The sequence below is a fragment of the Manis javanica genome, chromosome 15 (genome assembly GCF_040802235.1).
Source record: "Manis javanica isolate MJ-LG chromosome 15, MJ_LKY, whole genome shotgun sequence".
Lineage (NCBI taxonomy): Eukaryota > Metazoa > Chordata > Mammalia > Pholidota > Manidae > Manis > Manis javanica.
This window is the reverse complement of record NC_133170.1, coordinates 14,089,828-14,107,285: the sequence shown is the minus strand read 5'-3', so window position 1 is coordinate 14,107,285 and position 17,458 is coordinate 14,089,828. Positions and strand designations below refer to the sequence as shown.

The window sequence follows — 17,458 nt, the reverse complement described above, 5'->3', positions numbered from 1 at the left end:
TTCTTCTAATTTCCATATGCCTCCTATTATTTATTTTTTCTCCCAGACTCTAATTCCTGAAATCTTTCCACTTTCACTTTGTCCTCTAGAACTCCTAGCCCATCAACAGCAAATCCCTCCATAGTCTCAAACTCAAAACTGATCATTCTCCTCACCGATGCACCTCAACCAAAATCTGCTTCCCCAAAAAAGCTTCTTATGTGGTAGTAACTCACTTTTTCTTACAACTCTCTGGACACAGGGCAAATCCCTACTCCTCCTCTTTGCTTCCAGACCATTCTCCCCTCTTTCTTCCCCCAAATAAAGCAGCACCAAATTTCACGTCATCAGACCCTAACACAACTGCACCTCACTGCTACAGTCAGATCTACCTGGAGTTACACTCCTCATTTCCAGTGATTTTAGCTCCATTCACATGTTTCAACACCACCCCTGTCTTGAATCATGGCCATTTTTAATGTACCCAGAAGTTAAGTCTCAACCTTTATGAGACCGAAATTTAACTCTTGATCCTCCCCCCAGAAAACCTGGTCTATCCAATCTCTCTCATCTATGTTGTTTCTTCTCATGTGACATATCCAATCATTCAGGACATCATGTTGGTCTGCAAAATAACTATAGACAGTACTTCAATTAACAGGTCTATTTTCTGTCCTTGTATTCTTTGAACTTGCAACTAGAGGCTCCAGTCTACATGCTCAGGTCCTTCTAAATGCATTCTGGATTACAGCTACTTCCACTCTATCCCTGGAGACACCCCCATTCCCTTTATATTACATGTAAATAAGCATAGTATATTGACACCCTCTTCTCCTACGCTCCCTTCCTGCATTCTCCTCACTATTAAGGATTTATATAATTTTTCAGTATATTGAATGTCATTTCAGTGGGATGGAGATGAAGGAATAGATAAATATGACTGTCTATTCTACTCTTGTGAACCGGAAACCCCATATCAACTTTAAGACCCCTTGTACCTCTAAAATCCTTTTATTCTTTTTTTGTATCATAAGTTAGAAAGTAATGATGTGACTAGATTTAGTTTTAAATGTGCATCTTGAATTTCATTAACCTCAGTTTCATAACAGATGCTACTTTATAAATGCTTTGTTCCCTAAGGTGATTTATAGAAATTAGTGTTTGTGTTGTAACTTAGAATATCATGGGTGGCATAAATATGGGAGACCCCCTGAATCTGGGAAAGGATTCCTTTGATGATACCTGACAGCACAAATGGCTTTAAAGGACTAGTGTTTTCCTTACGTTATCTTTTCATCCTTGGACTCAGAGGCATTTTAAAAGAGAGTTTAGTCACCAGGTTTGACATGCTGAAAAAAAATTCCAACAATCTTCACTACATGATTTTTAATAACCTGATTACGTTTGTCAGTCCTTTGAACACAATGAGCAAATATGTGACATGAGTAATAAACCAGGGGACAAACTAGAAGCAAGTGATGGCATATTAATGAGGGATCTATTCAAAAAGAGTTATGTCTGGGCTGAATAGGAAGTTTTAAAGAAAAATTCCTAAACAGAATAAGAATCTACAGGCTTCTTTCACATGAACTGATAAATTTGAATAAAAGACTTAAATATTCACATAAGCAGGATAAGAATTTCAGACTCTATGTAATTTTAATATCAAAGCAGCAATTCAGTGGAATGTAATAGATTTTCATAATAATAAATTTTTAGAATCATCTGGAAAAGATGTGGGAAATATACCCATTTGGAATCAATTATAAGAGAAATTGATGTTTTAACACAAAAATAAAAGCAACTAATATCCTCTTTTGAGGGTTGTTACAAATGTCCCTCAGAAAAATCCCAGGTGTCTTTGATGTCTCTCAAAGGCCATCAGTGAAGATTGTTTTGTCTTGAATAAACAGTTTTTTGAGGGTCTTAAAGACCAAAAAAAAAAAAATTACCTGAAATATCTCTATTGATTTTTAAAATGGTTAAGGCTTAGTGTGTTCTCCAGTTCTGGGAAGCATAATGTAATAGAGCATTACAGTTTAGTTTTCAACTCATCGTCATTTAAAACTTTGGCATTTTGGTGCATATCTTTGCACTCATTTTCCTTCCCTGTAAACTTTGTCTCTACAAGCACAGTTCCTGAAGGAGCAGTTTCACCAGGTAGATGACGCTTCCTCAAAAGAATTAGGATCGAAAAGGCTGGAATATAGCTTGACCCTCGTAGTGCTGCTGGCAATCCGAGGTAGATGTATCTATCAAAAAAATATGAAAACACATTAAACTATAATAATTTGGTGAGTACAAACTAATTTTGCATATTTTGAATTATTATTTTATTAATTTATATTTTAGTTAGATTTTATTTCATTGTTTTGCATGTTGATCTTATAAAAGCAACTTTGCTGAACTCACTAATTCCTATGGGTGTTAATATTTTTTTTGGGAGACAATGTTTCATCAAGAAAATTCAAATTAATTTTCTTCTTTTCTAATATTTCTTGTAATCGTTTTTCTTTTATCTTTTTACATTGAATAGAAACTCTAATTTAAATTTAAAACTGATGATATTAGTTATGCAGTATTTAATAAGAATGCTTCCAAAGAACCACCATTAATTATATTTACTCTTGTGGGCTTTTTTTCTTTTTTTCTTAGATGACCATAATCAGGTTAAGTAAGTTACTTACCTTTTCTGAGTTTGCTCAGTTTTAATAGTGAATGTGTAAATTATCTCCAAATCATTTTTCTGCTTGTAGTTAGCAGAACATCCAAGATTTTTCTTCCTCTTTTGTGTCAATAGCATATATTATATTAATAAATTTTTCTAATATTGAACCATCCTTGCATGCCTAAAATAAACCCTACCAGTGAGTTTTTATACATTAGATTCAATTTGTTAATTTTTCATTTTGAATTTTTGTATGTACTTTTGTAAGTAAAATCAGCCTATACTTTTTTCCTTATACTATATACCTTATGTTATAATGTAATATACATTATATATTAATCCTTATATTATACTACTCTAACACAATTATACCTTATACTATATTATACCCCTCTGATCCTATTACCTTCTGTCCCACTCCAGATATAACACTATGCTGAACTTTATACCTAGCTGATTTTTATAGTTTTCAGAGTGTGTATGTATCATTCATAATATATACAATTACTCATATGATTTACATTGTAAATAATTGGCATAATACTATGTGTTCTTCTGAAAATTTCTCTATTCGCCCACCATTTTAAACTGTGTTCATACATGTAGCTCTACTTCATTTCCATTTCACCACATTCCAATGTGTGAACATGCCACAACCTATTAATCCAGTTTAATATTAGACACTTACATTATTCAAGTTGTTTTTAATATCAACAGTACTGTAATAACCCTCCTTTTATGAAATTTTTCATTCGGTAGATTTCTTCTTGTAATTTTGCAAATGTTTTTTAATATATTTGAGGGTATGTTGATAGGTTTATATGGGTTCATGATTATTATATATTTTTGGTAAAGTTTTCTTTTATTAGTAAATATCCTTCTTTAACTCTTAATCCTTTTCATTTTGAACTTTTTTGTTGTTTCACAGTCATTAACATAATCACAGAAGCTTGATTTAATATCTGTGTGGGGTATTTTTTCTGACCTTTATCTTTAACCTTTCTTGGCACTGTATTTTTTTTAGTCTTTCTCTTGTAAACAACATATAGCTTGAATTTGAAAACTCCAGTATGAAAGCTCCAATAAGAAGCAAATTCAATAGGTTTATACTTATTGTGAAACATGGTATATTTAGTTGGGTTTTTTTCAACTTATTTTGTCTGCTTTTACTTCCAACTCTCTTAAGGCCATTGAATTTTCCTTTAATGCTTTTTTCCTTTTCTATTAGACTGAAACTAATGTAAGTGATGCTTATTACATTTTGGGGAAACTTTAATGTTAATCAACATTTCTGTTCTCAAAAACTGTAAAAGAGTCTTAGATTTTACCTGTATTTTCTGCTAATAGTTTAGCCTGCCATAGTTGCATACATGCTAGCAGAAGATACAAGATTTCTTAGAGACAAAGGACTTTTTTACTTACAGTACAGCAACTGGCACAAACTTCATCTTCATTCTGAGTTTCCTTAACCCCAATGTCCCAAAAGGGTGACACAGAAGGAGACCCAGATGGATGCTGTTCACACAGTGGGTTTCAGTCATAGCTAAGAAATCCTGAGTTTAGGGAATCCCAATCTTTTAAATGGGGTGTAAGCAAATCTGCCAACCTTTTCCCTAGAGGAAGATATTATTTTGGTCATCCTGCATAGCAAACTCTGCACCAGAGGGAAATACTGTATCTTCCAAGGCCATATTTACTGTTCAAACATCCTAGAAAACATAGTCCAGAACAAAAGCCTGTGCTAACAAGATATAGAGAAATTCAAGGGACCCATGGAGAACTGTCTACCAAAGTAGCTAGTTCTTGTTTCTATAATGTATCAGCTTCTGGTGAATGTTCTCAGGAGTACACATCTAGCCACTCTAATTAATCTGACTGACAGAGGATAGTACCAAATAAAATTATTTTGTCTGACATAGCATTTAATTAAGGCTACGTCAACAGGAATCCAAGCAGCAGAAGGAGGCCAACCTACATTAATGATCCTCAGGGTTCCTCAGCTGTGATACAAACCCACTGCACGCACAGGAGGTGCTTGGTCCCCTCCACAGACCCCTGTCCAACTTTGCAGGAACTGGGAACTGATGAAAACACGCTGTCATGTTTTCTTATGCTGTCAGCTCTCTTTGCTGTTCAAGATCAAGGTAAGGCCATAAATGTTTTAAACAATGCCAAACTGGTTTTTAGTAAATGAAAGAGTTTTCTTATTGCCCAATCAGGAGACGTTAAGGCAAATCTAAGCAAAATTCGGGGCTCTAAAAGAAAAAGAACATGAATACAGAAAAAGAAAAATGGAAGAGTTTTGTTCAAAAACAGGTTAATATTATATGAGTTTTGCTCAAAATCAGATCTATTAACAATGAAAAATAAGCCTTTAAGAGACATGAAGAATATTGTGTTAGCGAAATTTAATGAGGAGAACAAATATCATTTTGGAGATTAGAGGTGGATCGTGAAAGGAAGTAAGGATTCAGGCTTGTAAGATGCTAAAATGATGTAAGATGAAATGGGAATATTTTAGAGAGTAATATAGACAGGTCAATTAAATACCATCATTATCTTCAATAATTGCAACCAGTTCAACAGAATATTTTGAAAGGCTTAACCTAGCCTTCAGGGAAGTCATCCATGCTTATCTTTATCAAGTACTTTGAAAATATAGAGGAAATAAAATTCCAGTATATAAATATGGAATGGAGATATACTATCAGTATCTATTTTAGAAACAGCAAAAGTAGTCTTGTCACCTGACAAAGAAAATGTTAGAAATGAATGGGGCCATTTTCTGAGACATACAGGTCTATGCTTAGAAAGTAAATCTCAAGAAAAAAGTTGTTATATTTACCTGAAGTTGGTGGAATCATACATCCTGCATGCCCCTGACTCACCACATTTCAAAGTTCCCCAGTGTAAACACGTATAATCCACTAAAGCTCCAAAATATATAGGTGCAGGAATTCCAGCTACCATTAAGGGAAGCAAAAAAAAAAAATCTATCAACAAGGTAAAAGTTAAGATACATTGTTTTATTGGGAAACATTTCAATTTCGCCTATCTGTAGAACAAATAAAGTTTACCAAAATATAAATCTAATGAACTAAGTTTTATTTTTATAAATTAGAAGTTATTTTTACTGTAAAGTTTCTAGATTATAAAGAATAAGTAATTTGATGGATAAATGCAACATAAGAGTTACTGGTAAAATCATTGAATTAATGATTATTTCTATTTTTTTTCTGCAGCGGTTTTTGTCAGTCAAGTACATTTTATATGAACAAAGTATTTCCTGTTCATTTGTTTTTCAGATCTAATATTTGAAAAGTGGAATTAAGGTCAGATAGGTCTTTTTCCAGTAAAAGGGGGGAGTTTTCCATTTCTTCTTGTACTTCATTCTCATACTAATTGCAAAGTGCTATTTTAAAGAAGAGATATTTGCTATTTTAAAGCAGAAGAGATAATTGCTAGTAAGTATTTAATAATGGTCTTTTTAATAATTACTTAATCATATTAAATAATTAATAATGTTGAGGAAAATAATGATTTTTTACCAAATACTCTTGTGCAGAATGCATGTAATCCCACACCGAGAGACTTCTCTTCAGGCTTGATACACCTAAAAGGTAAGTAAATTCATAAATAAAATAAAAATAGAGATTTTTAAACTACTATAGGCTCTTAAAAGAACTGTTTGTATGCTAATAACACAGCAAACTTTAGAAATTTTTCTTGCATGCTCAGGTCTGAGTTATTCAAGGCCTGATTATCTAATTTACAGCCTGTACAGGAGCCCCACTTCTGGTCCTTAGCGTTTTACTCATCAGTTTTTGCTCATTCATTTCTATTGGAAAGTTATCAAAGAAGAAAATATTTCATATCAATCGATTTCTACTCCAGTATTCTCTTCTTCAAGCATAAATTTTTGATTCTAATGGTTAAACTCTAAGGCTAAAACAAGAACAATGCAATCCTAGCTGTAGTTAATTTATTTGTATTCAGAAAATACAGAAAGCCAAACGTTTGTGTAAGTAGATGTAAGGAAGAAAGAAAGCAAGAATAAAAACAAGAAAAGTGTTTTAAAAATTCCAAAACAAACATATTTTAAGTGATTTGGTATCATTTCAAGAGTCCTACAGATTCCTCCATTCTCTCCAACAATTACTCCAGCTTTTCACTGTTGCCTGAAATCCCTGCAAGTAGAAATGAAGAATGTAATTCCCGGATATCACTATCTGTGTCCCATTCACTTCAGCATCAGTGTAGCTACCTGCTCAAAGAATTCACTTTGAGAGTTCCCCTGGATTCATACAAAGCTGAGAAAATCAAAGCAGTTTTTTCACAAAACAATGCAATATAGTTTTCTCAAAAATGTCATTTTATTAGCATTTTCTTGGTCCAAGTATTTTACTGGATTCTATAGACTCATAGGTTGAGGCACAGATAATTTGGACGTTATCTGTCTGACATAAAGGGTTTTTTTTAAACAACATCATCAATGATTTTACTTAGAAGGAAGTAAGAAAATCCAGGAGACCTAGTATGGCCCCAATGGTCCCATGATTTTCCTTTAATACAGAAAACAGTCATTCAAATTTTATTGAAGAGTTTTTCTTTCTCCTGTCTTTCTATAGTATCACTTTATGACCTCATAGAAGCATGACATTTTAATAATTAAGAAATTGAAAGCAACTTAAACTATTCTCCAAACTCTATTATTGATTGGCTTTGGTAATAACATCCATTTCTAGAATCCAAGAATCAGAAAGAAAAATTAGAGTGCAAATTGTGGGAAATGCTGAGAGAAATTCAAATTGTTCTTTGAAACTGGCGGAGTAGTATGGACGTTGCATCTATCTTTATGGCAGGAGATCCTTCGAGGTTCCACAAAATAGAAAAGAGCATAAGTATATCCATAAAAATCCAGGTGGTAAACTCTACAATATTTTAGCAAAATAAAATAAAAATTTGAAAATAGAAATTTGAAAATATTTTAGGGAGAGAGTAAAGACATGGTGAAAGCTGAGAACATGATTAGTTGTCTTATTAAGGAGATATTAACACTGAAATGTTTTTAAATTGATAAGCAAAATATAAATGTAGCTAAGAAATTCAATAATCAGGTTAACCTGTAAAGATGTAGCTTTCAAAGCAGCTGCAGAAAATCCAATATATTACAGTAGTCCCTTTTTATCTGCAGTTTCACATTCCATGGTTTCAGTACCCGTGGTCAACTGTGGTCCAGAACCAGGTGGTCCTCCTTCTGACATAGTGTCAGAAGGCCAGCAGTAGCTTAGTGCCATGTGACAATGCCTGAGTCATTCACCTCACTTCATCTTATCACATAGGTCTCTTATCATCTCATATTATCACAGGAGGAAGAAGGGTGAGTACAATACAAAAAGAAATTTGAGAGACAACATCCACACAACTTTTAACACAGTATATTATTATAATTGTCTATTTTTATTATTAACATCTGTATATGTTGTTACTCTCTTACTCTGCCTAATATATAAGTTGAACTTTATCATAGGTATATGTGTATAGGAAAAAAACATCATCCTATATATATAGGGTTTGGTACAATGTGTAGTTTCAGGAATCCAGTGGAGGTCTTGGAATGTACCCTTTGTGGGTAAGGTGGGACTACTTACAATGGAAAGCAAAAAGAAAGTCAAATGAATAGAATATGTGAAATAAAACTGTCCAGAAATATAAGTGGGTTAAATTCAACAGCTCAGATTATAAAATCAGGTGTAGCAAACTGTCTGTGAAGCAAAATGGAAGACTAGAGATAAAGGAAAGGACAAAGATACAAGCAATAATGAAGCAAAAGCTAGAACTGCAATTTTCAAATGAAACAAAAGAGAATTCCCTGGAAGAAATGAGAGAAGTGAAGAAGAAAATTAAGTGGTGCTAAAAATAGAAGGCATATTTGCTTCCTACAATATAGCCTCCAAATCTGTAAATTTAAAGACCGATAGACTCCATATAAGTAAACTTAAAATTTTCTGAGAAATACATCAGCAAATTTTAGAGATTTTAACAATCATCTTGAAAAACTGATGGATTAAGCAAACAAAAAACAAGTATAGATTTACCAGATTTAGATAATTCGATGAATTACTTCAACCCAAGAAATAGGGGAACTGTATACCCAAACTGTCGAAGCTAAGCATTCTTTTCAAAAATACATGAAACACTCAAAAATTGATCTAGGGCTCAAAGAAAGTCTTGATATTTACCCGTATCTTTCAGATTATGTTCTTAGAATATTAAAAATGAAATAATAATGAAAGAGTACCTACAAAAAGTTCTTGTTGATATGGAAATTATACACCACTCATAAATAAATTTTCACTTGGTTAGACAAATCAAAAAAGTTTATGAATAGTCAGAAATAAACTTCACAGGAAATACTAGTCAAGGCATAGTAATATTTGGAAGGAAATGTATGATTTTCTAAACAATCAAAATGAACAAATGATGTAAGAGTTAAGTTCAAACTGTTGGATAAAGGAAAACAGAACAAATGCCAAAGCAAAAAATAAATGAGTAAAATAAAATTTTTAAATAAAGAAAATAAATACATGAAATAAAGATTAACAAAACTAAAAACTGATTCTCTAAAAAATAAAGAAACAGACAAGCCTATGGCGAAAAAAATTATCAAGAATAAAGACAGTGCAAATAAACAAAATACAGAAGGAAAAACCCTCCAGATACATCAAATAATGTAAAAGTGATAAAGAAATATTATCTAATATTTCTATATACTAATAAGCATATACCTACATACTAATAAGCATATAACAGGTGTGAGCAGATATGGAAAAGGTGAATAGATACTAGCAATAAGTGGAAATAATAATCAAATATCTCTGTCCAAATAAGCCAAAGTAAAATAGTTTTACATGTGAATTTTATAAAATTTACAAAACAAAATTTTAATGCAAGTAGTTCCAGAAATTTAAAAATAGAAAATTTACCAGTTAATTTTATGAGAGTAGAATGATACCTAAACAAATAGAATAAAAAGTAATAGGTCTGCTTTATTTGTCATTGTAGATATAACAATTTAAAATAAAGAATTGTTTAAACAAATCAAATCACATATAAAAATATGTTATGATTAAGTATGCTTTTTCTCAGATATGCAAACAGTTCAACATAAAAATATGCATCCCTTGATTTCACTACACGAAGAGTACTGAGCAGGAAAAATCACAGATGGCTTTTTCATAGATGAGGAAAAATAGATTTAATAAACTTTAATTCTGTTTTATTATTAAAAACTCAGAAGCTAGGTGAAAAAACTACAGTTGACCCTGGAACAACCTGGGTTTGAACTGAATGGGCCATTATACACAGTGAATATATTGGAAAAATTTTTGGAGATTTGCAAAAATTTGAAAAACAGCTGACAAACCAGTAGCCTAGAGATATCAAAAAATAAAAAGAAGGGATGTCATGAATGCATAAAATATATGTAGATACTAGTCTAGTTTATCACTTACTACCATAAATATGTACAAATAATATAATAAAAAAATGAAATTTATCAGAACTTACACAGACAGTGCATGGGTGCCTTCACAGTTGAGAGAAATGCAAGCAAACCTAAGGATGCAGTATGAAATCATAACTGCATAAAATCACCTGCAGTACCTAGTGTATGATTGTAATAATTTGTAGCCACATCCTGTTACTACTGCAGTGAGCTCAAATATAAATATCTACTTCAAAAGTCCTGTGATGCTAACCACCTCTGCATGAGTAGTTTGTGTTTCCAGTAAATTGTGTGTCATAATAAAAAAGTGACCTCTCACAGTTCTTGTGTATTTTTTAAATCATATTTACTGCAATACCTAAACCTTGAATAACACCATAGGGCCCATAAGAAGCACCACCAGTGATGCTGGAAGTGATCCCAAGAAGCACAAAAAAGTCATGACATTACAAGAGAAAGCTGAATTGTTTGATTGAGGTCTACAACTACAGTTGCCCAGTAAGTCCAAACAAATAATCCAGCATAAGGACCATTGTAAAAAAAGTCAAGTCATGGAGCCAGCACTGCAACCTAGAAGGAGGAAAAAAATCCTTGCACTTTCTGCAAAATTCTTTTTCATCTCGTATTGAAAATGCAACTTTCATGTGGGTGTAGGATTGCTCTAAGAAACACGTAACTGTCAACTCTAATGTGATCTGAGAAAAAGTGAAGTCATTATAATGCTAACTTAAAGCAAAGAGGTGAAGGATGTAAAGCTGGAGAGTTTAATACCAGTGAAGGATGGCTTGATAATTTTAGATATTTGGCTATAAAAATATCAAGACAACAGATGAAGCCCTCCTGCCAGCCAAAAGGCAGCAGAGTTTCCAGATATTATTTTAAAAATCATTAAGGAGAAAGGATATCTGCTTGAACAGATTTTTAATGAGATGAAAGTGCCCTATTCTGGAAAAAATAAGTGCCACACAGCACAGTTATTAGTAAGGAGGAGAAGTGAGCATCAAAATTAAAAGCAGAAAGGCATAGACTAACTCTACTTTTTTGAGCACATGTACTTGGGTTTACAATAAGGACCTCACTTATCTATAAAGTGGCTAACCCCCAGCTCTTGAAGGAAAATGACAAACATCAGTGGCCAGTCTTTTGATTCTACAAGAAGGCCTGGGTAACAGAATCCTTTTTCCTTTTTCTGGATTGGTTCCATCAATTAGTCCCTTAGATCAGTGTCATAGGACCTTTAAACCTTCTTCCTTATGGTTTCCTATATGGAAAGGATTGTCAGTGCGATAGAAGAGGACCTCAATAGAGAGAACCTCGTGAAGTCTAGAGGCATCTACCATTGAAGATGCCATCGGTGTTATAGAAAAAGCCATGAAAATATCAAGCCTGAAACAACAAATTCCTGCTAGAGGAAACTGAGTCTAGATGTTCTGCCTGACATCACAGGATTTATGACAGACCCAGTTGAGAAGTCCTGAAAGAGTTTGTAGATATGGTGGGGGAAAAAAACAAAAAAAAAAAAGGTGGGGCAGTGAAGGTTCCAAGATACAGATCTTGCAGAAATTCAAGAGTGAATAGATACCACACCAGAGAAATTCACAGAAGCCAACTTGATGGAGACGAGTGCTTCCGAGCCCAGTCCAGACGAGGAAGAAGATGTAGTAGGAGCAATGCCACAAAGCAAAATGACATTAGACCATCTGCCGGAAGCGTTTCAGTTCTTCAAGACCGCTTTTGACTTCTTTTACAACATAGACCTTTCTGCGATATGGACACTGAAACCACAGCCAATTGTGAAAGAAGGACTGGTACTGTACAGACACATTTTTAGAGGAATGAAAGAGCAAAAAGGTCAGACAGAAATTACGATGTATTTCCATAAAGTTACACCGTGTGCCTTCCGCTTCTGCTTCCCCTTCTACCTCCTCCACCTTCCCAGCTCTGCCATCCGACACAGCAAGACCAGCGCCTTCTCTTTCCCCCCTTCTGCTTTCTCCTCGGCCTACCGACCATGGAGATGACCAGGATGATGATCCACTTCCACTTAATTAACAGTAAGTATCCCCATTCTATACAGTTAATAAACTTACCTGCTGTATATATATATGGGTGTCTTCATATGAAAATCTAATAATTGTATGGCAAGAAATGTGAGACACATTTGTGTCTCATCATCATCGTCACCCAAGTATTCATGTAGAACATCGTGTGTGAGACTTGTATGGAAATGGACTGTTCATCCTTCTATAAGCATAGGGTGAGTGACATATAACATAACATTAATAGTGAGTTAATTTTCTTATTGTTTGATAACTTTGCTTTCATTACCGTACAGTGTGCCTCTCTCCCTTGCAATTGGAGAAACCATGTTATCAGCCTGTCATCACAGGTGAGTGGCTTTTTAAAAAAATATTTCCAATACTATATTATAAATATGGCTGTAATACTGCCATGAGATTTTTATAATGATTCATTCATTAATGTATAGGCTAAGCTACTGTGAAGCAACCGTATCGATTATATTGGTCATATGGTTACACTAATCATATTGCTGTTTCTTTGTTATCAATGTATGAATTGTTATTCCTGTAACTGAATGTGGGAATTTCTTTTTTCACATTATCTTCTCATTTTCAGTATCTAGTGTTGGTAACATGTATAACATCTGCAGTGTTTTGTATCATGTAAGACAATATTGATGTTAGTACTGACAGTTGATTCATCTAAACAGATTATATAAACTTATGTTATAAATACAGCATAGTCCTGCAAATATATTTTCTCTTCCATATGATTTTCTTAATAGCATTTTCTTTTCTCTAGCTTACTTTATGGTAAGAATACAATGTCTAATTCATATACAAATTATGTGTTAATTGACTATGTTATTGGTAAGGCTTCTGGTCAACAATAAGCTACTAATAGTTAAGCTTTGAGGGAGTCAGAAGCTACACATTGTTCAAGGGTCAACTGTATACTAAACATATACAGAAGCATCATACTTAATGGAAAAGTTGTATATGGTTTCCATTAAAATTAAAAGAACAGAATACTCACTACAGTTCAACACAATTTTGGAGGTCCATATTGATGCTATAAGGAAATTTAAAATGCCTAAGATGTGTAAGGCTTGGAAATGAAGAGATAAAATTCTCTATCTTTGCCTATGTCTACATAGGAAACCTAGCAAAATCAACACATTTTTAGAACAAATAAGAGAAGCTGCTGGATTAAAAAGTAAACTTAAAAAAATCAACAGCATTCCTTTAAATCAACAACAACTAACTAGAAAAGATAAGAGAAAATAGTGACACATGGATATGTACATATTTGTCATTGTAAATGATACCAATCTGTGTGTGTGTGTTTGTGTGTGTCGTGTGTGTATGTGGGGTATCTAAAAGAAAATCTGAATTAATGGAAAGATATTCCATGCTCATAAATATTTGATATCAGATTTTTTCCCATTCATCTATGGCATCCACACACAAAGTTAGTCAATACTCCTATGTGAGTATAAAGATTCATACATCAATAGATATATCAATTTAGGAAGAAAAGAATAAATGAATAGTAAAGGTGACAGTGGTGGGTGAGTAAGAAAGATATTAACATATTGCAACATCAAAGTAATAAAATCAATATGGCATTGGTATGAGAAAAGACAAATAAAACTATGAAACAGAATAAAAGTGAACAGTTGGCCCATGTAATTTTAAAAACTTAAGATGTGATAAAGGCGGCACCACAAATTAACAGCGAAAGGATCCCTTATTTATGCTATGATGTTGAGAAAGCTATTTTAGCTAATGGAGAAAAATTACAGTGAATGTCCCTCTCCCTTGCACCACACATAAAGACAGGCCTGAGGTCGTTTAAAGAATCATATGTAAAAGATAAAGGTGTAAAGCCAGTAGGATAAAATGTAGGGGAATATTTTTACAATTTAGGAATGTAGAGATGCTTTTTAAATGTGACTCCCCAACACACAAACCCTAAGGCCAAAAGATGGTTAGATTTCAGTACAACAAAATCTAAGATTTAATTTTATAAAAGATACTGTGGGAAAATTAAAAGGACTAGGAGAAGATAATTATATTACGTAAATAATATTACATTAATATCTATAATGTATACAGTAATCAACAAAATCAACAAGAAAGAATACAGGAAATATCATTGAAAATGGTCAAAGACAATAAGCATCTCAAAGCAGAGGCCCAAAATTGCTAGAAAAAAGTTTGAAGAGAGAGTTAAACTCACCGACTCAAGAATTCATGTATTAAAACATTCAAGAGCTACCATTTTACAGCCATTGAAATAGTCAAAGTCAGGAAGTTACATAATTCCAAGTATTAGTAGGCTCTAAAGAGGTAGGAACTCCAATGTATTGATGGTGTGAGAATAATTCATAAATACTAGCAATATTTGGTGAGTTTATATATTCATGTGCCTTATGAACCAAAACAGATTTATGACAAAACACCATTTGTGTGAATATGAAAACACACACATACAAAAAAAACCTAAATGTTTTGCAAAGGAAAAATATGTGTAAGAACATATATCTATCATATTAATGTGGGTGCTTAGGGTGAGAGGAAATAGGGAATGGAATGAAAAAAAAATACAATAAAACAAAAGAGAAACTTTACCTCAACCTGAGATGATGTGCTATGGACTGAGAACCATGATTAACTAAATTCTGCTTCTGAGTTCCAACAAAAGATGAAAAAAGAGAAAATGCAAACTTTCTTTTACAAGGCAGATTTAGGATTGTTTAGAAGGCATGAGGAATGCTGTAACTGAAAAAACACAGGTGTAATAATATACCTGTTTGAATCCCCAAAATCAAAGAGCTTTGCCATTTCCTGTTTAGAAAGACCTTCATCATTGATCTCACAATGCTTTGAAGAAAACTGAGCATTTATTATTATGTCAATTTTGTATTAAAGAAAAATGGGGCTCAACAAGATCAAGTGACCTGCCTAATGCACTGTACATAGTAGTTGGTAAAACTAGAACATCTGAAAGCTTTACACCCTGCTGTGCTACAGATTCAATCATGAAATGACTGCTGGGCAACCACTCTTTACCTACCAAAATGACCATTTTATGTAAATTACACTAAAATGTACATGTGTTCTCTTTTTGTGTTAAATAATGAGAGGTTCACTGATTTAACTCTAAGAATTAAGAAAGGATAGATAGGTAGGGACATGCCAACAGATGAACATTTATATTGCTAACTGTAAAAATTTTCAAAACCCAAGGCTTTATGTGAAACTCTTAAGAAATGATCAATTATAGCACTAAATTCTTAGATACAACGTGCTCCAAGTGACTTTCCTAGAAAAAGTTACCTTATGAAATGACCCAAAAGGAAACTAAATAAAGGAAATAACTGTTGTACCTTAGCAGAACCATATATCCAGGTATGGCAGATAAAGAATAAATGAAACTGCTAATCGCAGATAAGATTAAAAAGTACTGCAACATCATGGAACAGTCATGTCCTTTATCACACAGCCCAAGAACTGCAGATGAATTTCCTGATGTCTGAATGCAGCTACAATTTTGGAACACCTGTCAAAAAATAATATATTAAGAAAGAAAAATCTTGAAAACAAATCTCACATGTTTTCTACATTGCCAGCTAGATCAAGATGGAGACTATTTATTCCCTTTATTCTTATCTCTTGTATGGTGTCTCTTAGGATTATCACACAAAACAAAACACAGAAGGGTTGTTTCAGAAAAATATTTCTTTCTAAGTATGCAGAGTGAATTTGCAATAGCTCAGCTATCCTAATCATGCTTTTTAAGAATACATACACACCATTTTGCCACAATACTAAGTAGGACAAACAAAATTTCAGAATGCTAAGTTGAAATATTTAGATACATATAAACAAAGCTTTGTTTCAAAAAAATATGATTTTTTTCAAGAACAGAGTAAAGTCAACTCTTTCTGAATTCTTATACATTTCCAGGTTTTAATAGGAATCAAATTTTATTATTGATTGTGTTCACCAACCAATATTATAAGTATTTTTTTAGGCAAGAAAACTTCCCTAATCAAGTCTTCTCAAGAAGCTGTCAAGAGTGTGAAAAACATAGAAAGTACACACATACGCACCAACCAATATTATAAGTATTTTTTTAGGCAAGAAAACTTCCCTAATCAAGTCTTCTCAAGAAGCTGTCAGAGTGTGAAAAACATAGAAAGTACACACATACGCATATGTGTACATAGAGAAAAAGAAAAGAAGAAAAACCAGCAAAGCAATTGGCTGAATAATTGAGATCAAAACTGCCAACTCCATCTCCGTGATAAAAATACTTCAGTCCAGAAATATTATATCAATTATATAATAATTGTAAATAATTTTTAAACAAATGACCTGAGCAGTAATATCAGTTGCTTTGAAATTAAGGATCACTGGTTAGACGCTGCGAAGGTTTAAAACAAGCCTAGGGAATAAAAGGTAAATCAAATGCGTATATAGGAAGGAACTTATTTTTTCCACACACAAAAAAACTTATTTGGTTTTAAGGAGTGACTAATTTTACTTTCTCAACATGGGTCCCTGTTTGTAGTTGGAAACTGCCAATACTGTGCATGAAACCAAAGTTCTGTTAAAAAAACAGGCCAATAGGTTGTGTTACCATGTTTAGTCCTAGTCCAACAGATGAATCACAACCAGCAAGACAAGCTGACATATACGACAAACCGTTGTTTCCACACACAGGGTCCCATATGTTAGTTGGGCAGTTGCAATCCATGTTGCAGTCAGCAAGGATGGCATTTTCCGCATGTAAATCTTGTTGTGTTCTGAAATGATTTAAAATAATGCCCTGGATATTGAAAGACTGTTAGAACATTTTTCCCCCTTTGCATCTCAATCCACAATTAAGTTTCTTCTCCTCCCCAAAATCAAAACAGAAATCTATCAGTCATCAGTGCGTGGCTCAGATACCGTGTCTCTGGCATAAGAGATTCCTGTTTCAACGGTAACCACTTAGCCGCTTTTCCAATGATTTCTTTCCGATAAACAAATAGCCAATAAACAAGCATCAGAGGAGTGCTAATTATATGCAAGATATTTTTCCAGGTATATGAGACTCAAAAGTGGAGATGACCTCATCCGTGTAGTTGGTGGAAAGTAACCAGAGAGATTATATTTTATAAAAGCAATTGCAAGGACTCAAGATTTGAAGATGAAAATCTGTAAATTCAGTTTATAATGTAGACACCAAATACATATTAGCCAGAACCATAACTACTTGAGTAAACAAATACA

At 33.2% G+C, this 17,458-nt stretch overlaps 1 protein-coding gene across 8 annotated transcripts in view; it reads right to left on the bottom strand.

Annotated features, from left to right (window-relative positions):
* Nucleotides 1-1,358: 1,358 nt before the first annotated feature.
* The window catches only part of SLCO1A2 (solute carrier organic anion transporter family member 1A2), a 111,973-nt gene continuing 95,873 nt past the window's right edge, over nt 1,359-17,458 (bottom strand). For all 8 annotated transcript variants that reach the window (XM_073222760.1, XM_073222759.1, XM_073222764.1 and 5 more), the window contains 5 exons: nt 16,824-16,989; nt 15,568-15,740; nt 6,196-6,260; nt 5,493-5,610; nt 1,359-2,231 (listed from right to left, as the gene is read on the bottom strand). In XM_073222760.1, coding sequence (XP_073078861.1) covers nt 2,012-2,231; nt 5,493-5,610; nt 6,196-6,260; nt 15,568-15,740; nt 16,824-16,989 — 742 coding nt within the window. In that variant the 3' untranslated portion in view covers nt 1,359-2,011. The remainder of the gene's footprint in view (nt 2,232-5,492; nt 5,611-6,195; nt 6,261-15,567; nt 15,741-16,823; nt 16,990-17,458) is intronic.